Source organism: Trachypithecus francoisi, unplaced genomic scaffold (genome assembly GCF_009764315.1).
Source record: "Trachypithecus francoisi isolate TF-2019V2 unplaced genomic scaffold, Tfra_2.0 Lachesis_group17, whole genome shotgun sequence".
Lineage (NCBI taxonomy): Eukaryota > Metazoa > Chordata > Mammalia > Primates > Cercopithecidae > Trachypithecus > Trachypithecus francoisi.
In genome coordinates, this window is record NW_022681462.1 from 12,071,050 (window position 1) to 12,088,558 (window position 17,509).

General features: G+C 41.7%; 3 protein-coding genes across 4 annotated transcripts in view; 2 read left to right on the forward strand and 1 right to left on the reverse strand.

The window, feature by feature from the left end:
- LOC117099705 (tetratricopeptide repeat protein 32) lies at positions 1-5,536 on the forward strand. Of its 2 annotated transcripts, none has more exons than XM_033239180.1 (3): positions 1-279; positions 4,130-4,296; positions 5,034-5,536. In XM_033239180.1, the coding sequence occupies exons 1-3, from the start codon at positions 128-130 to the stop codon at positions 5,171-5,173; spliced, it is 459 nt and encodes a 152-aa protein (XP_033095071.1). In that variant the 5' UTR covers positions 1-127; the 3' UTR covers positions 5,174-5,536. The 2 variants fall into 2 exon arrangements, 1 of the variants encoding a protein (XP_033095071.1); XR_004443959.1 differs by lacking the exon at positions 1-279 and adding an exon at positions 286-510 and having other exon boundaries at positions 5,034-5,410.
- A 5,639-nt stretch (positions 5,537-11,175) lies between these two features.
- Positions 11,176-12,420, reverse strand: LOC117099706 (eukaryotic translation initiation factor 2 subunit 2-like). The gene has a single exon (XM_033239181.1). It carries the CDS (start codon positions 12,263-12,265, stop codon positions 11,264-11,266), a length of 1,002 nt encoding a protein of 333 aa, XP_033095072.1. The 5' UTR covers positions 12,266-12,420; the 3' UTR covers positions 11,176-11,263.
- Positions 12,421-16,955: 4,535 nt separating this feature from the next.
- The window catches only part of LOC117063069 (WD repeat-containing protein 35-like), a 20,333-nt gene continuing 19,779 nt past the window's right edge, over positions 16,956-17,509 (forward strand). The window contains exon 1 of the mRNA XM_033176835.1: positions 16,956-17,025. Coding sequence (XP_033032726.1) covers positions 16,956-17,025 — 70 coding nt within the window. The remainder of the gene's footprint in view (positions 17,026-17,509) is intronic.

The window sequence follows — 17,509 nt, forward strand, 5'->3', positions numbered from 1 at the left end:
TCACAAACCTAGCGCCAAGATTGGCTGTCAAGGTAGAGTGCAGTGTGCGGAAGTGGCTTTGTGGTGCCACCTTTAGCCGCTCAGAGGTCAACCCCCATTCTACACCGAAAACTAGGCCTTGGCTGCTATGGAAGGACAGCAGGGGCAAGAAAGCCGCGCAACCCTAACACTCGCCCAGACTCATTTCAACAAGGGCGAGTACGCGGAGGCCGAGACGCTGTACTCCGCTTACATTCGCCAGTGCGGCTGCGCGGCCTCCAGCGGCGAGAGTCCCGGGAGGTAACTATCGCGAGACCTGGGGCCGCAGCGACCCCGGGTGGAGGCGGCGTTGCGGCTCTCTGGGCTCGTGTTTTCGCTGCTGGAGCTCACGGGCGGCGCGTGTCGTAACCCAGCACTAGGACTGAGCGGGTCGACGTTCGTCTTTCTAGAAAGGCCTAGGCGAGGCCTAGGATGAGGGCGGCGGAGAACGCGGGGAGGGAGCCCACCCGCGAGGAGCCGTCTGCCGCGACGGTGCGGGGAGCTTCCGGGAACCGAACTCCCTGAGGGCTCCTCGGGCGCGTGCCGCCGCTTTTCACCCCGCCGTCTCTCCTTCCACGTTCCTCATTCCCACCCAAAGACTTAGGACAGATAGGGATTTTCCACTTGTGATTTTAGCTGGCGGGAAATCCGCGACCTGGGAAGGGAAGGGATCACGGCTGCGTAGGGCCACGGTACCGCGACTCCCACCTCAGTGTCACAGCGCTGGCTTTTGGTGGTGTTACGAAAAACGTTTATGTGGAAAAGAGCATAACGAACGTCTAGGTGTTTGTCACTTGGCTTAAGCATTATCAGTTTGCCCATCGTATTCATCCATGGGTGTTTCGGAAGGAACTTCGATATCATCAAATAGTTACTTAATATCAAGTAGTGTTGGAACCTTTCTGATCCACTAATAAGGTGTTTTGTTCTTTGGTTCGCTTTTCGCAGTTGGTTCAAGTCAGGATACACATCAAGACTTTTTAAGTCTTTTCTCCACCTTCCCAACACAGTTTTTCCTTTGTTAAGGAAACCGATTCTTGTGTCCTTTGAATTTCCGCGTTTTGGACTTGCTGACTGAATCTCTTGTGTCATTTAATGTGGTCATCTGTCTCATACTGCTGTGAATTGGTAGTTAAACCTTGAGGTTTGATCCAATTGAATTCGGATTCAGTATCATGGCAAGAATACTTTTTAGGTGGGTACACGTGTATACTTTCACCAGGAAGCACATAATGATTGGCTGGCTTCCTTTTTGTGATGTTAGCAGCTTCACCTGCTACTATCTGCTTACCCAAATCATCTTTTCAGCTTGTGCCTGGATGTGTAGCATTTGTTTATACCCCAAGTCTTGCCTTGATGGGGCTTGTTGATGGTATGGAGTGGACCAGGAGGAGAAAAGAACAGAGGGGTTGATTGAACAGCTTTTTGAACAGTTGTGAGTTGTCTGTTGTGGATTTGAGTTTTCTAGACAGGATCCCGGCTTGTCTTTTGTGTGAGACTTCACTAAGGACTTGATTCTTACCCTGTTTGTTACACTTATATGAAATTAAACCAGAAAGATAAAATTACCTTCTCATTTCAATAACACACGAGAATAATAATAGACGTTTCTGAACAGATAATAAGACGATACCATCTACTTTCCTCAATGCACCTTTAGAAAGCGAAACTATTCATGTTTCGAGCTCTAAGAATAGACTTATCTAGTAGATTTAAAAAAGTATTCATAAGCACCAGGTATACTGATGCTGTCTAGTCTTGTTATTCTTCCTTCTTTGCACGTCTCAGCCTAAGAACACAAGTGTCTGTAGCAAATGTAATAACTATGCCTTACCAGCACAGGAAAGACAGTTTGTCATAGCGCAGTTGAAGGGATTTGAATTCCAGTCTTGGCACTGCCACATGGCTAATGTCTCAGCCTGTTTTTCATCTGTAAAATAAGCTTTGGTAAAATTCTAGGAACTCATGGATTGAAACTGAGTTCTGTCATTTCAACTTTTTCCCTTCGATTTATATCCTGGAGCTTACATTTATTTTTGAAGTATTGGGTCACTGAATCATTTTGAAACAATATTTGCAATTTTTGAATGCCTTGCGTTTTGAACGGTTTGTGATATTTTCTTTTAATATCTAAAGTATAGCTTTAGTCATAAACCTAATTTCCAAAATACTTTGCGAAAGTTAGCAAATCCTAAAAATTCACATTTGGGCTAGGTAACTTAAATGAATTCCATTATAATAAATGCTATCATTACAAAAATTTTAATATTACAAAAAATTTCAGCTTCAGCTGTTAGTCCATTGCTTTAAAATATGAAACAAAATTTCCACATGAAAAACTTTTAGGAGTTGATTTAATAAGATCTAATTCTAAATCTAACATTTTATGATTCTCTGAATATATTACGAATATATAATTAGTATTAAAAACTTATAACAATAATTTTGAAACTTCGATTTAATGACTAAAACCTTACTGGCATCCTGAGATTGCGTTTTTCTTCAAACTCTCTACTGGGAGCAGTTCAACTAGTGTCATGTCAGACATAGGTGAAGGGGAGTGGTGCCCTCTTGTAATCTAGGTTTTAACAGGGGTGCTTAGTGGCATCCAGAAGTATTCTTACACCCAGTCTCTATCACAGCTCATAGACATTTTCTAAAATTGCAACAGTTCCTCTCCATCGTTAGCAAACTTGGTTTGAAGGAGGCCCTTGGGCTGTGAGTGCCTCTTAGGGTAGCAGTAGTTACAGTGCCTGTCTGAAATCTCAAGGATTAAGATAATAAGAGAAGTACCTTTTATTTACACTAACCGCATTCACAGATATTTTTGGAGGACTATACTTTTTACTACGGGGTATTACAAAGAAGTGACAGATGAGTTCTGTGTTTGGTTCTAATTTGAGAATTGCTTTGGGAAAAAAGAAAGGGAAACAGAATTATCCCTGACTCAGAGCAGAGCCACTAATGTTCTCTGTGCAGACTGTTTGTCCTGTGCATAGAAAGGTTCAGGGCAGCCAGGGGCTGTGACCTGTTGAGCTGGTGGCTGGTCAGAGCTCCCTGGGTGTCCAGCCCAGGAAAGGCTGCTATTGTAAAGCTCTTTGGGCAACCTCTAGCGCCTTCAGGTGCAGAGCCAGTTCCGCACAAAGGACATCCAAACTGACTGGAGCCCTGAGGGGGCTAAAGGAGCTCACCCTCCTAGCAGGAAGCCAGCCTGGCATTGGGGAGGATGGCAGCTGAGGCTGAAGGGAGGGCAACTCTGTCCCCAGAGATAACTTCCTGGGGATCATAGCATGTTGAATTTTCACCTAGCGTTAACTTTAGTTCTTTTTTTTTTTTTTTTTGAGACGGAGTCTTGCTCTGTCGCCGGGGCTGGAGTGCAGTGGCCAGATCTCAGCTCACTGCAAGCTCCGCCTCCCGGGTTCACGCCATTCTCCTGCCTCAGCCTCCCGAGTAGCTGGGACTACAGACGCCCGCCACCTCGCCCGGCTAGTTTTTTTTTTTTTGTATTTTTTAGTAGAGACGGGGTTTCACAGTGTTCGCCAGGATGGTCTCGATCTCCTGACCTCGTGATCCGCCCGTCTCGGCCTCCCAAAGTGCTGGGATTACAGGCTTGAGCCACCGCGCCCGGCCAACTTTAGTTCTTTATTGGTGGAAAATGATTTCAAATCTCATTGTTTTAAGATCACTTAAAAATTTGAGAATGAAATTGATTCACATTGTGACATGTCCATAGCATACTTGGGCTTTTCCCTCATTGCTTAGCATTTAACTGATCTGTCTTCTTTGCCCTGCTGGTGTGTGCTTAGAAAAATGAAGAATCATTTTAATGTTATATTCAGCAGGACAAGTTGGTAGTGAACACACTAGAAAGTTAGTATGCTTTCAGGTTGACATTGTAGTGGTATAACCCTACAAAAGTAGATAACAGGGTTACACAGAAATTGATTTTAGCTCTTTATTTATTTGTACGGTTTTTCTTCAGCTTGGATTTTCAGTGTTGATGCTGCATGTTATAAGGCTGTGAAGTTTGACAATACCCAAAAGAGAATGAAAGTGGAAATGAGAGGAATTTGGTAACACAGTGTTTTTAATGTGAACTTTTTGTTTAAAGCAAATGCAGCCCTGAGGATTTGGCTACTGCATATAACAACAGGGGGCAAATCAAGTACTTCAGGGTTGATTTTTATGAAGCCATGGATGACTACACATCTGCCATAGAAGTCCAACCCAATTTTGAAGTTCCATATTACAACAGAGGGTTGATACTGTATAGGCTGGGTAAGAATTTTTTTTCTTTTTGGGTTTTGTCATTGACTGTATTCTGTTACTTCAGAGGTCTCAAATATTGTAAAACGTAGTAATCAAATTTTAAAGTTCTGTGAAATTTAGGTTTAGAGCTTGGAACAAAGGAAGCGTCCCTGAGTTTATTTTAGGCTTTTGATAGGCGTTATAGATCACAGCAGAGCACTGGGGTGGGAATTGGACCTGGGTGCAGGAGCCAGGTGACCCCATTACTTTGTGCTTGTGCATTCCCAACTGTGAAATGAAGGCAATTCACATGATCGCCTGTGAAACTTTTCTGAGTTAAAATCTTTGAAGACACATAAAACAATAGAAAGTGAAGTTTAGATTCTTGGATTAAAGGGACCATAGGTACTGTTTCTCATTTAAAGTGTCAAAAAGAAAATTAGTTTCCTGTTTCTTAATTTTACTGCAGTTATGTAAAACAGGCGATACAGTTTTGTTAAAATTTTAAGATGATTGATAATATTTACCTGTTAAATCTCAATAAATAAACCCATAGCTAATTTTAGGTGTATTATTCCCTAAGGGCACACAAAATTACTTTGATATACACATTTCTATATTATTAAGATAAAAAAGTTCCTTTACTAGAAGTGACTGAAAGCTCATAAATATAAAAGCAAAAGTACATGTATCAAAGCTTTGCCATGAATAATATATAGAAATACTCAGTTTCTTTTCTCTTTTCCATTTTTTGGGTTCTGGTACAGGATATTTTGATGATGCTTTGGAAGATTTCAAGAAGGTCTTAGACTTAAATCCGGGATTTCAAGATGCTACTTTGAGCTTAAAACAGACTATTCTAGACAAAGAAGAAAAACAAAGAAGAAATGTTGAAAAAAATTATTGAGATTTTTAACTTAATGGAAGTATTGCTTCATGATCCTTACATCTGCATCTAGTTATCAGTAATTTAAAATAGATATTGAGCTATTTTGATTTATATTTAAGAAATTAATACATTAGCACTGAAAGTTAAATAGTGTGTTTAAGGTAGTTAATTTCAGGTTGAATGGATTTTTTTTATGAAGTGTAAATAATACCAATGTATAAGTGTATATTATTATATTAAATATTACAGTAAAAAGGAATGTGTGGTGTTTTCCTCAGTAAAACTATTTTTGTGATTTTTTTATTCTCAACTTTTTATTTTAAAAATGTTACATCTACAGAAAAGTTGAAAGTATAATAAAATAAACCCTTCAATTAAATTCATGAGTTGTTAATATTGTGCCACATTTGCTTTTTCTATTTAAATATATAACTTTTTGCTGAACCATTTGAAAATAAGGTGCCGAGGTCACAGTACTTTGCCCCTAAATATTTCAGCCTACATTTTCTAAGATTGAAGACATCCTCCTTTATAACCACAATACCATTATAATACCTAATAAAATGAATAATTCTGTAATGTCAGCCATATCCAGCCCATATTCCAAAGTGTGTAGATTTTTATTGGATCTAGAGTCAATCAGGTTTCATTGCATTTTTTTTTTTTAATGTCTCTCTCAGTTCTTTTAATCTAGTCACCTGTCCATTTTCTCCCCCTAGCATTGGCTTTGAGAGTAAGGCTGTTTTATATAGCTAGGCTAGAGGGACATAACATTTAGGGTTAAAAATAAACGTGTCCTACCAGAGAACAATTTGAAAGAGTTCAGCTTGAATTACACTTGATTTTCTCAAGTAATCATTGATAAAATAGGTTAAGATTTAAATATTGAACATAGTTTTCTGTCTCTGGATAATGACAATTGTTATCAACATTTACTGAATACTATAAGCCAAGCACTGTTCAAACCATAATAATTTGGTGATCAGGTAGGAATGTATAAAAAGGTGAGGAAATGACAAAACGCACTTACTAAATATAAAGCTTAAAAAAATCTCTTTTATTTGGGTGCTGCCAACAATTAGGCCCTTATGAGGCTATCAAAACCGGGAAGAACTTGAAGGGAAAACAAACTAAAGGCAGCCATATGCTATCTACATATTTTGTTTTTTATTGTTTGGCTTCCAAAGATTTAGACCCTGCATCTCAGATCTCCCAAACTAGTTTATTACTGCTATGGAAAAGCTGTTCTGTGGTGGAAATTACCCTAATCAGGAGAAAGGAAAGTGTCTTTGCTTCGTGTCTCCAGAGGAAGGCGCAGAGTAACTTCTGTGGCCTCAGATGTAATCATCATCAGCAGCCTTAAGATACTTTTTTTTGTATGTGTATGAGTAATCTCATGAGGCAGAAAAAGTAATTGCCCTGTTTGTAGCTCATAAGCAATATCTGGCAAAATACGTGGAGAATTTGGGCTGTAGGTAAGTGAATATTAAGAGGAAATTAAAGTTTCATGGCCTAGAAATAAAGTCTGTTTCTGGAATTATTCACACTTTCCAAAATGGTTTATCTTATATTGGAAATCTTAAAAAAGTTCTAAAATTGCATGAAAATGTAGAAAAATCCCTCTTAGGAAAACTCTTTTTAAAAAGTTCCCTAGACCTTGGGAGGGAAAGCTTTAAGCCATTCCACCCAGAGAAGCAAATGCTTAATGTTTAATTTTATTTTCTCTTGACTCATATTCTCCTTACTCTTGACTGGGGTCAGATGGAATATGAAAAGGAAAAATTGTTTAAAATTTTCATGTGGTTCGTTAGATTTTATTCAAAATTTCTTCATCCTTTATCAGAAAAAAAAAAAAGTCACTGAAGTTTAGAATCAGCAGTTGCTGATTGGAGACCCAGGCATTCATTTTCTCTTGTCTTGTTACTGGAAATAAAGAATAATTCATTTACCTTGTTTAGCATTGAAACTTTAGGCATTATTCAGATTCTAAGTTTCTGACTGACCAAATAATACCCTGGATATTTACCTTAAAAGACATTCATTACCATTCATATTTCCCACATTTCAGTATTTGTCATTTCCTTTTTCTAGTAGAAAAGTATGTTTTCCATTTTTTTCCTTTGTAAAAACAAAAGAATTGTGGTTTAAGGTTTCTCTTTCACAAAGTGAGGTAAGATAGGATAAAATGGATTTAAGTTACTTTTGAGTTTAGAATATTACTCCTAACAGTAGTTAGAAAGTGTGGAGCTATTTTTTCCCTGAAATTTGGAACTGAATAAAACCCTTTACTTTATGTTAGCAAAGCAAATATCCAAGTCAGTCGTTAGTCATTATCTACTTGCTCTTTTGCTCTTTTTTGGTTTTCTGTTTTCACTGGCTTCTCTAGCCTCTCAATCCTAAATGTAGTCTTGGCTCCCTGCCATTTTGCAGGTCTTAAATCTTTCTTGGTGGGCATGATACATTTCAACCCCACCTACCACTCAGCATTTACACTGATTCGTGTCTCAATGTCTCCCTTTCTGCCAAGTCTAGCCCCCTTAAAAATTTAACTTGAAAGTAAACAGTTCCTATATAAACTGTAATACATGAGTTTTTTTTTTTTTTTTTTTTTCTTTTTTTCTTTTTTGAGACAGGGTCTCACTCTATTGCCCAGGCTGGATTGCAGTGGCTTGATGATAGCTCACTGTAGGCTTGACCTCCCTGGGCTCAGGTGATCCACCTCAGCCTCCTAAGTAGCTTGGACTATAGGCATGCACCATCATGCCCAGCTAATTTTTGTATATTTTGTAGAGATGGGGTTTCACCATATTGCCTAGGCTGAGCATGAATGTTTACTATGCTAGTTTTTTGTTTTATTGAGAATAATTCACATATGTAGTTCACCCATTTAAAGTGTACAGTTCAATGGTTTGAAGGTAAATACAGAGTTTCTGCACCATTTTTTCAAGGTTTTTGGGTATCCTGGTCTTGCATGCAAACTGCACTTAAAGTTATAACACAGAAAAAATTTTATGCAAATTAATGACTAAACATGAGAGTGCTTCAAAAACAGCTCATGCACAAAACAGATCTAAGAATCCTAAAAGGTGCTGCTTCTGGCTTCATCCAAATATGTGGCACGATTCCACTTTGTCTCGTGATGTTTTCTAACTAGAAACGTGTTGAGTAAATCAGACAGCTCATCTCTGCCTGAAATGGATGCTGAATTTAGTGTGTTTAGGTTAACATATTGCTATGCTAAACAAATTGTTGACAAACATGGAATAGCTTTTCAAGAGCATAGTAAAAAGTTGACTGAATATTTGCTATTTAAGCTAGGTGTGTAATTTTAACAATTTCTATGTAAGTTCACATTTTGGTGTTTTCTGTATTTTTTTAAAATGACAGTAAATTGTGAGAACAGAATGCCCATAATTTAAAATGGCAGTTGGTAAGAGAGGGAGAGAGAGATTTGTTAAATTTCACATCTAATGTTAGGGGACTTCAAAGGACACCATTTCACTCTACAGAAAGGAAAGAAGGATAAGTATAATTTCTGTTTTTGGAAAAACAAAGCAATTGATACAATTAAAACACATAGTTTATCCTTTTTAAAATCACAAGGTAAAAGAACACATCACGTAGCAAGACAAATTATAAAGCAAACAACCTGTAAGGAAGCCCCGAAACTGAAATTATGAATGTGGATATAAAAGTAAAATAGGAACACAGCAGTGTAATCCCAGGTTTATATGTGTCATCACAAAATTATAAATACAGCAGTTTAGTGAAGGTCTTATTTTGCATAGAGGATGAAGCTAAGAAATTCAGTAACTTGTGCAAGGTTATGTCCAAAATCCATATAAATATTTGAAACTGCCTTGGGTATCAATGTTTTTGCTGCTGGCATCAACTCACAGCAGATATGTGGACTATTTTTTTTTTTTTTTGGTACTGATACAAAATTTAAATTGCTCATAAAATGTTTTAGTACCCAGCAAAGTGAGAATCAAAATAATGTTAAAGTACATTTTTTAATAATGGAATGTTATTGCAATGCCCACATTGCTTGGTGGTCATTTTTCTTATTAAAAACAGACACAAAATATAGTGAAAAGCAGATTAATTTTAAGAGCAAACTCCATTTGGAAACTAGACTGCTACAGCTGCCAATATGTAAATTTTATCTTACGTCAAAAAAAGCATCCAATACTAAGAAATAAGGCAAAAGGATTTGCATGTCATTTCAATATCATACCAGCAGGCCCACTCAACGACTGCTTAATTCTCTCGGGGGGCCGTGTGTGTGCCTTTCTTTGATTTTCTATTTACTCTTGGTTAGGGCCCAGACTCTGGGAGGTTGCATATAACTTGCAGATTTTTGTCCAGAGGAGATGCAAATGAACTCTGTCTGGTAGAAAAGATAACCCCAAAGGTTTTGGCTGTATTGCCCTGAAGAACTTTAACCAGTTTTGTGTTTAACCTAGCAACTTTATTCTCAAATTCTTTCCTCATGGGCCATAAGTACTCAGTTATTCTAATGCTCTTTTACCATGCTGGCGGTTCTCTATTAATGAGTTAAACATTTTTCAGGTTTTCATTCTATATTCTTGTAAGAATCATGCTTAACTGTAAAAAAACATTTTGGCCCTACTACTGAAGAAACAACAAAAAGCCCTTGGTATGGTTTGGCTGTGTCCCCACCCAAAATCTCATCTTGAATTGTAAGCCCCATAATCCCCTCATGTCAAGGGAGAGACCAGGTGGAGGTAATTGAATCATGGCGCGGTTTCCCGATGCTGTTCTCGTGATAGTGAGTGAGTTCTCACGAGATCTGATGGTTTTTAAGTGTTTGGCAAGTTCCTCCTCCTGTCATTCTTCTTCCTACCGCCTTGTGAGGAAGGCGTCTGACTTCCCCTTCTGCCATGATTGTAAGTTTCCTGTGGCCTTCCCAGCCATGCTGAACTGTGAGTCAATTAAACCTCTTTTCTTTATAAATTACCCAGACTCGGGCAGTTCCTTATAGCAGTGTGAAAACGGACTAATACAACCCTTAAGCAGAATTTATTATTACATAGTCACATTATTTCTAGCAGGAATAAGAGCCAAGGGGGACTGAAAAGTTTCAGTTTTTTTTTTCTGTTACCTATTTCTTTTTTTTTTTTTTTTTGAGACGGAGTCTCGCTCTGTCGCCCAGGCTGGAGTGCAGTGGCATGATCTCAGCTCACTACAACCTCCACCTCTTGGGTTCAAGGGATTCTCCTGCCTCAGCCTCCTGAGTAGCTGGGATTACAGGCATGTGCCACCAAGCCCAGCTCATTTTTGTATTTTTAGTAGATACAGGGTTTCACCGTGTTGGTCAGGCTGGTCTCAAACTCCTGACCTCATGATCCGCCTGCCTCAGCCTTCCAAAGTACTGGGATTACAGGTGTGAGCCACCGTGCCCGGCCCACCTATATCTTTAAACTATTCAACAATTCTTGTCTGGAGTCTGTAGAGGCTTAATTGAGCTCTGGCTGAGGTATAGGGAAGTTCATCACATTAAATTTAAACACATGCAAAAAGTACTCCTTTTAAAAGTGGCAAAACCTGCAGAATATAAAGTAAAAAGCAGTTCCTGTCTATTCTTCTAGGCCTTTTTCTTTGTACAAATACATGGGCACATGTATGCAGATATATGCACAGAATTATGGTATACATATTTAGTAATTTAAATCACATTATTTTGAACATTCTTTTGTGTAAGAACTTAGAAGTCTACCTTATTCTGCTTTTACACATAATTTTTAAAGCCGCATGAAAAGTGCTTGCCAATTTCTTTTTTTTTGAAAGAATCACTGTTATCATAACTTTAATTTATCTTGCATTTTACAGAAGTCTATGAACGATTTTTAAAAAGCACCTCCTTACCCTATATCACGTTTCTCTGACAGGTGTTAAAAGTAGGCAATGAGTATGTCAACAGCTTGAACATCAGCGTCTTGCAAGGACTTCAGACCAACCAACCACTCGCCAAAAATCTTGGCAGCTTTTTAATCTTGTTTTTAATAGAACGGGATATCCACTCTGATGGCAAACCTGTCCAGCCACATCTCCACAACACGCTTTGCAAAATCAGTGATTAGCAAATTAGTTAGCTTTGGCACGGAGCTGTGCTCGCTTGCCCGTGACAGCCTGGAAGCCGGTTTTGATGCTGGCAACAGAACATCTAGAATGACAAGTTTCACACTGTAGGAAATAGAGTCGTGTGTCCTTCTGTAGGATTGTGTCTGGTGATCGGCATGTGTGACAAGTGACATATTCCTTGATATAGCTTCTCAAGACATTTTCTATCTGTTTCTGTTGGAACCTTCCTTTGATTACAAGTTGGTTATTACCATCTGTAGAACCACTTGTACCCAATTCAGCCAACAAAAATGCAAGGAGATGTTTGGGCTGACGATGTAATAGTTTACAGATATCTGTAAAGTTGACAAAAGAAGTTTTCTTGGTTCCTACTCGGACGACCTGTGGAGGTTTCATGACAAATTTCCTTTTCTCCCCAGCAACCATATCTGGATTCTTTTCCCTCATGATGTTGAGTACTTGATTCAGCAGCTCCTCGTATGTGTGGTCTCTTTCTGAGCCTGCCCAAGCAGGGCCTGTCTGATTACTGAATGAGATACCATCATCTTTTTTTCTGTCTTCATCTTCTAGAGCTTCATCTTTCTCTAGTATTTCATCCTCATCTGGGAACTTAACATTCTTCTTTTTCTTCTTTTTATTGCCAAGCATAATGTCAAGGTCATCCTCTGGTTCAGTTGGTTCTTGAACATCACTTTCAATCTTAAGATCCTTTACACCTTCTTCAGCTTCATCAATATCAAATATCTTTTTAGTTTTTTTCTTCTTTTTCTTTTGATTAAAGAAGTTCAAGTCATCTAGATCATCAGAAGCATCTTTTTTCCTAGTGTCCTCTTCATCAGCTTCCAAATCTTTGTCCTCAGTTGGCTCTGGCTCCACTTCTTTTGTTTCTGAAGGCTGGGTTTCCTCTGTTTGGGTATCCCCTTCCTCATCTAACATAAAAGGCTTCTTCTTCTTCTTTTTCTTCTTGCTCATAGTAGGATCAAAAATCATCTCGTCCCCAGACATGGCTGCGGCTCGAGTGGGCTCGGCATGGACAGGAAGTCAGACGGGTCACCCCTAGGCCCCGGCGGCAGGCTGCTCCTGCCGATAACTCTCCCACCACTGCACTAGGCTCTTGCATCAGCGAAAGGGAACGACACCCCGCCCTCTCCTCCAAGCGTTGGAAATGCCGCCAATTCCTTGATATACAATTAATACATGGCTATGGTAATAAAAAAAATGCAGGAAGTATAAATAACACCCCCTGCCTTTCATATTTTTCTCTAGAGCTAACCATTTTTAGCCAGAATAACTAGAAACAAAGGGTTAAAAGCTCCCTTTCCTATTGCTGCTAGTCACATCTTAAAAATAATTACTATTAGTTCTGTTCACCTGAGTGGCTATTCTAGTTTAGAGGAAAAAGCCCCTCTAAAAGACAAGGTCAAATTCAGCAGATAATATAACGTTATAAACTATGAAGGTAACTGTTAGGAGTTGAATTGGGCCCCCCAAAAAGATATGTTGGAGTTTTAACTACCAGTACCTCAGAATGTGACCTTATTTGGGAATAAAGTTATGACAGATCTAATTAGTTAAGAAGATGCAGGTGGAGTAGGGTGGGTCCTTACAGATACCTTGTGTGACTGATGTCCTTACAAGGAAAAGGAAATTTGGACACAGACACTGGGGAGAATGGCTTGTGAAGACAGAGGTTGAGACTGGAGTGGTTCTGCCACAAGCCAAGGAACACTCAGGGATGCCAGAAACTGGAAAAAACAAGGAAGGGTTTCCAGCTCCCCAGGGGTGAGGTCCATCCCCTAGAGGCTTCAGAGGGAGCATGGCCTTGCCAACACCTTGATTTTGGACTTCCCAGTCTCCAGGACTGATAAAATTTCTGTTGTTATAAGCCACTCAGTTGGTAGTGCCTTGTTACAGCATTGCTGGGAAACCCAATAAATATTAGTTTCATTTTCAAATGACAGGCCTTTTGCACATGAACTCTCATGTTTCTGCACCTACAAATGCAACTCTGTTGAAGAAAAGGTGAGCCTTTTGTTAGAACAAACCTGAAAACGAAAGACTTCCGAGGCAGGGGAGGGGAAAGAAGGGGCTATTATTCCTTTATCTGATCATGACCCTCACTGGATCAGGAGAGGAACCCATGACTAAGCACCATATAGAACATGCTCGTTGCTCTGGCTGCCTGCTGAGAAATTCATAACCACCCTATGTGGCTTCGAGACACTCAACTCTTGGAGAACTGAGGCTTCTCTGACTTGAGATTGGAAAGGAAAAGTGGGAGTCACTTCATGCTGCCAAACAAACCATTACTAACAAGCCAGGTGAAAAAATAACTCAGTTGGCTGAGCAGGCAGGATTGGGAGCTGTCAGTCTGGGACTCGCAGAACAATAATTATTTCCATTATGAAGACTGGCTGCCAGTAGACTTATTGGAACTGCATCAGCCTCTTGCTTGGGGAGGGTGGGGTGGAGGCAGATGGAGTGAGGCGCCTGCATGCAGGGCCCCAAGCCTCGGTCTGTCACTCATCTGTGATAATGGCCAGTATCCACTCCTCTGTCCTTGCTATTCTCAATCCCACTGCCCTGTCTGTGCTCAAGTTTCTCTCCCAGAATACAGCCTTTTCATTTATTTAAATCCTGCTCATTCTTCAGGGACCAGCCCAAGTCCCAGTAACTACCATTAACCTTCCCTGCCAATATCAACCCAAACTCATCCCATTCTCTAACTTCCATCGCACTCTGGTCTAGATGGAGCACCCTTGCTATTGAGTGGGGACCACGGACTGGCAGCATTGGCATCACCTGGGAGCTTGTTAGAAATGCAGACCCCCAGCCCTGTACCGACCTGCTGAATCAGCTTACACTTTACCCAGGCCCCCAGACTTAGTGTGGTTCATATGCACACTAAGGTATGGGGAGCCCTGTGTGTAGCACTGGTTCTCAGAGCATGATCTATGGACCAGCAGCACCTAGAACGGTGTTAGCACTGCCGAATATCGGCCCTACCCCAACCAAGTGAATCCAGCCATCTGTGGTTTTTTTTTTTTTTTTTTTTTTTTTTTGAGGCGGAGTCTCGCTCTGTCGCCCAGGCTGGAGTGCAGTGGCCAGATCTCAGCTCACTGCAAGCTCCGCCTCCCAGGTTTACGCCATTCTCCTGCCTCAGCCTCCCGAGTAGCTGGGACTACAGGCGCCCGCCACGTCGCCCGGCTAGTTTTTGTATTTTTAGTAGAGACGGGGTTTCACCGTGTTAGCCAGGATGGTCTCGATCTCCTGACCTCGTGATCCGCCCGTCTCGGCCTCCCAAAGTGCTGGGATTACAGGCTTGAGCCACCGCGCCCGGCCCCATCTGTGTTTTAACAAGGCCCCTGGGGAGTCTGAGGCACACTCAAATTTGAGAACTACTTCCAGTTCATCTGGCCCAGCATCTAATTCCAGGATGCTTTTCCATTTCATGTGTTTGTCTCTCTCTTCAAGATGTGGACCCTGAAGGCAGGAGCCATGTTGGTTGTCTCTCTGGCACTCAGACCAGTTTCAACAGGGTGATTGAAGCCCCAGGGTAACTGATCAGTTTTCCTTTCCCCTCCCTGCCCTGTACAAGCACAAGGGAGTCTGGGGAGGAGACAGGAGGAAAGGGTCAATGGAAGATGACTTCTTTTGTTTTCCCGAGTGTCTCAAGGGTTTGAGGTTTTTGTGGGAGGTTGGGGCACATTATGCTGCTTCTCTCAAATTGGAGACCATTGTTACCATGTAATTTTATGTTGTGGCCTGACTTGATCCAGAATTCTGTCTCCAATACTTTTATGTGGGTTTTCTCCCTGGAAAAAGTTTTTATTGCGATTGAGCAAATAAAGCAATGTTGGCTAACTGTTCCCTTTTCTGGATCGATATGTCCTTCATCTGGGCAAGTGGCAGTGGCCACCTCCTCTGGCTTGCAGGACCAGCAAGGAAGATTTTCAGACGTGACTAATGTATAGGCTCCTTGGACTTCCTACTCATGAACTCTCATAAAATGCGCTTTATTCCATCATCATCAATTAACACAGCAGCAAGCAGTCCTGGGCTGGGGAGCAGCCGGGCCTCGCCTTTAGTGCACTTCCTCCTTGGGCTGGCTGTGAGCTTTCAGATAGCCAGACATAATTCCTTTTGAATTGCTTAATGGACATACAATTTTAATCAGTCATAGGACACTTGAGTGGGAAGGAACTGGAGAAATCATCTACTTCTTTATTTTACAGGTAAAGGTTCTGGCTTAAAGGTTATGCAGTTGGTTAACAGAATTATGACCAGATCTAGCCCTTCCATTTCTCAGTTTAAGAATAATAGTGATTTCCAGTTAGTGAAGCATTCCCCGGTGTACACTTATTTTCATTAATCCGGATGGCAAACCTTAGAGCTATTTCAAGATTCAATTTTGTGCCCAGGACCATCCTCCCAGATTGGAGTCCCATGGACCCAGCCCTGTGATGAAATATGCAAAGGCCCAGTAACCTAATTTGGAAAAGAATGTTATAGGCACTGAAGACATCCTGCAGTAGACAGGACACCCCAAGGTACAGCTAAGTTGCAGGGCGCATGTCTCCAGCTGGAGCTGTGGGAATGAAAGCTGGCATAAAGAATGTTGGGACAAGGGACATAGACCTAATCACACTTCAAATCACACTTCAAATGCTGCTTATAATCTGACTTACAATCATGGGAAGGAGAATGGTGATTTCACACAAAACCTCAGGGGGTGGGGAAACTGGAGGACCTTCCAGCAAGACAAATGCCTGCCATTTCCATGTGTCCCCATGTAAGCCTCATGACATTCTTTCAAGACTGACATTATTTCTGTTTTACTAAAGGGACAATCAGAGAGTTATGTTAGACTGGAGTAAAAGCTAGAGGGTCCCAGATTCTTTTCCTTAAATCTAAGCTCCGTCGAGGGTGACCAACTTGCCCCATTTTGCCCAGGGCTCAGTTTTGAAACAAAGTCTCGCATCCTGGGAAGCCCCTCGGCTCAGGGCAAGCCTTGGTCCTCCCTCTTTTTGCCCTGGAGGGAATAGGAGTTCTTGACAGGCACCGTCCTGGCCTCGCAGGGCCTGAGTTCAGCCTGTTTTGCTCAGCTGATTGGCGCCTGGCACCAGGGCAGGGCTGGCTGCTTGGTTGGGGTGAAGGGGGAATGCGGCCCACAGCCCCGGGCAGGCTGCTGCTCTGCCAGCTGTTGTCACACCCCATTTTACTGTGGAACGCTGGTCACCAACAGGAGAGTGCCGCCTGCCTGGTTCTACTTTAATTCACGCCTACAAGAAGTGGAACATGAGGGAGAAAACAGGAAGACAAGTGACTCAGCCATCAGAGAAGCCAATCCCCGCTGTTTCTGCCTCGGGCCAAATTTAGGTGCAAGGGTCAAAAACTTACTCAGAATTAGCTCAAGTCGAAAGGAACATTAAGGATACAAGTTTCATGGAAACAGGAAAAACTTTCATGTCCCAGGCATTAGCAGAATGTGGAGGGGACAGCTCGCCCACTAGTCCTCCCCAACCCAGCCTCTCTGGTGTCCTGAGAGGCCCAGTAAACAGCACTGGGTTTTGAACCAAACGGTAATGCAGACAGGCAGATCCAGAGGGGATGTTGGGCTTCTTTGGGAATAGGACTGGGTTGCAGGATGCAGCTTAGAGGGGACACTACAACAACAGAGCCTTAGAATTTGGACATGGTCCTGGATGTGGCAGGCACTGCCATGAGAGCAGGGGAGGGTGTGGGCGGCAGCTGCTGCTGCCCAGGTAAGGTTTATGGTAAGAAGGAGACGAGCTGCACAGACTCTGAAAGCAGGCACCCCCAGGAGAGTGAGGGGAGAGAGGAAGGGGCTGAGCTATGAAGCTTTTTTTTTTTTTTTTTTTTTAACGCTAACCCACACCATCCCCTCCCCCTAGCATCAGGGAAGTCACTGTGTCTGCCCCAGGGTGGGGCAGGGAGAAAAGAGTGAGGGATGAGGCAGAGAGATGGTAGGAATGTCATAGCTAGTAGAGGTCCACACCCATGGCAGGAGATAGGAGTTGGGGGAACAAGCATTTCTCCTTCCCCCTGTAGTTCTTGGCCCCGGACTCCAGCTGTCATAGCCTTGATTCCTGGCTGACACCTGCACTACTGTGTGTTATGCCCTTGGCTTCTCCAGCTATAGAGCTCTGACCCGTCCAGGTGGCTCCAGACTGCAACTTCCTTACTGAGGCCTCTCACTCCTCTCAGAGGTGTTTTCTCTTCTCTGTA

What these genes read in the sequence shown, in the direction of transcription:
- LOC117099705 (XM_033239180.1), top strand. Translation starts at nt 128, where the DNA reads ATGGAAGGACAGCAGGGGCAAGAAAGCCGCGCAACCCTAACACTCGCC. An exon ending in AGCGGCGAGAGTCCCGGGAG is followed by an intron (nt 280 to 4,129) that starts GTAACTATCGCG and finishes TTTTGTTTAAAG; the next exon opens with CAAATGCAGCCCTGAGGATT. An exon ending in GTTGATACTGTATAGGCTGG is followed by an intron (nt 4,297 to 5,033) that starts GTAAGAATTTTT and finishes GTTCTGGTACAG; the next exon opens with GATATTTTGATGATGCTTTG.
- LOC117099706 (XM_033239181.1), bottom strand. Translation starts at nt 12,265, where the DNA reads ATGTCTGGGGACGAGATGATTTTTGATCCTACTATGAGCAAGAAGAAA.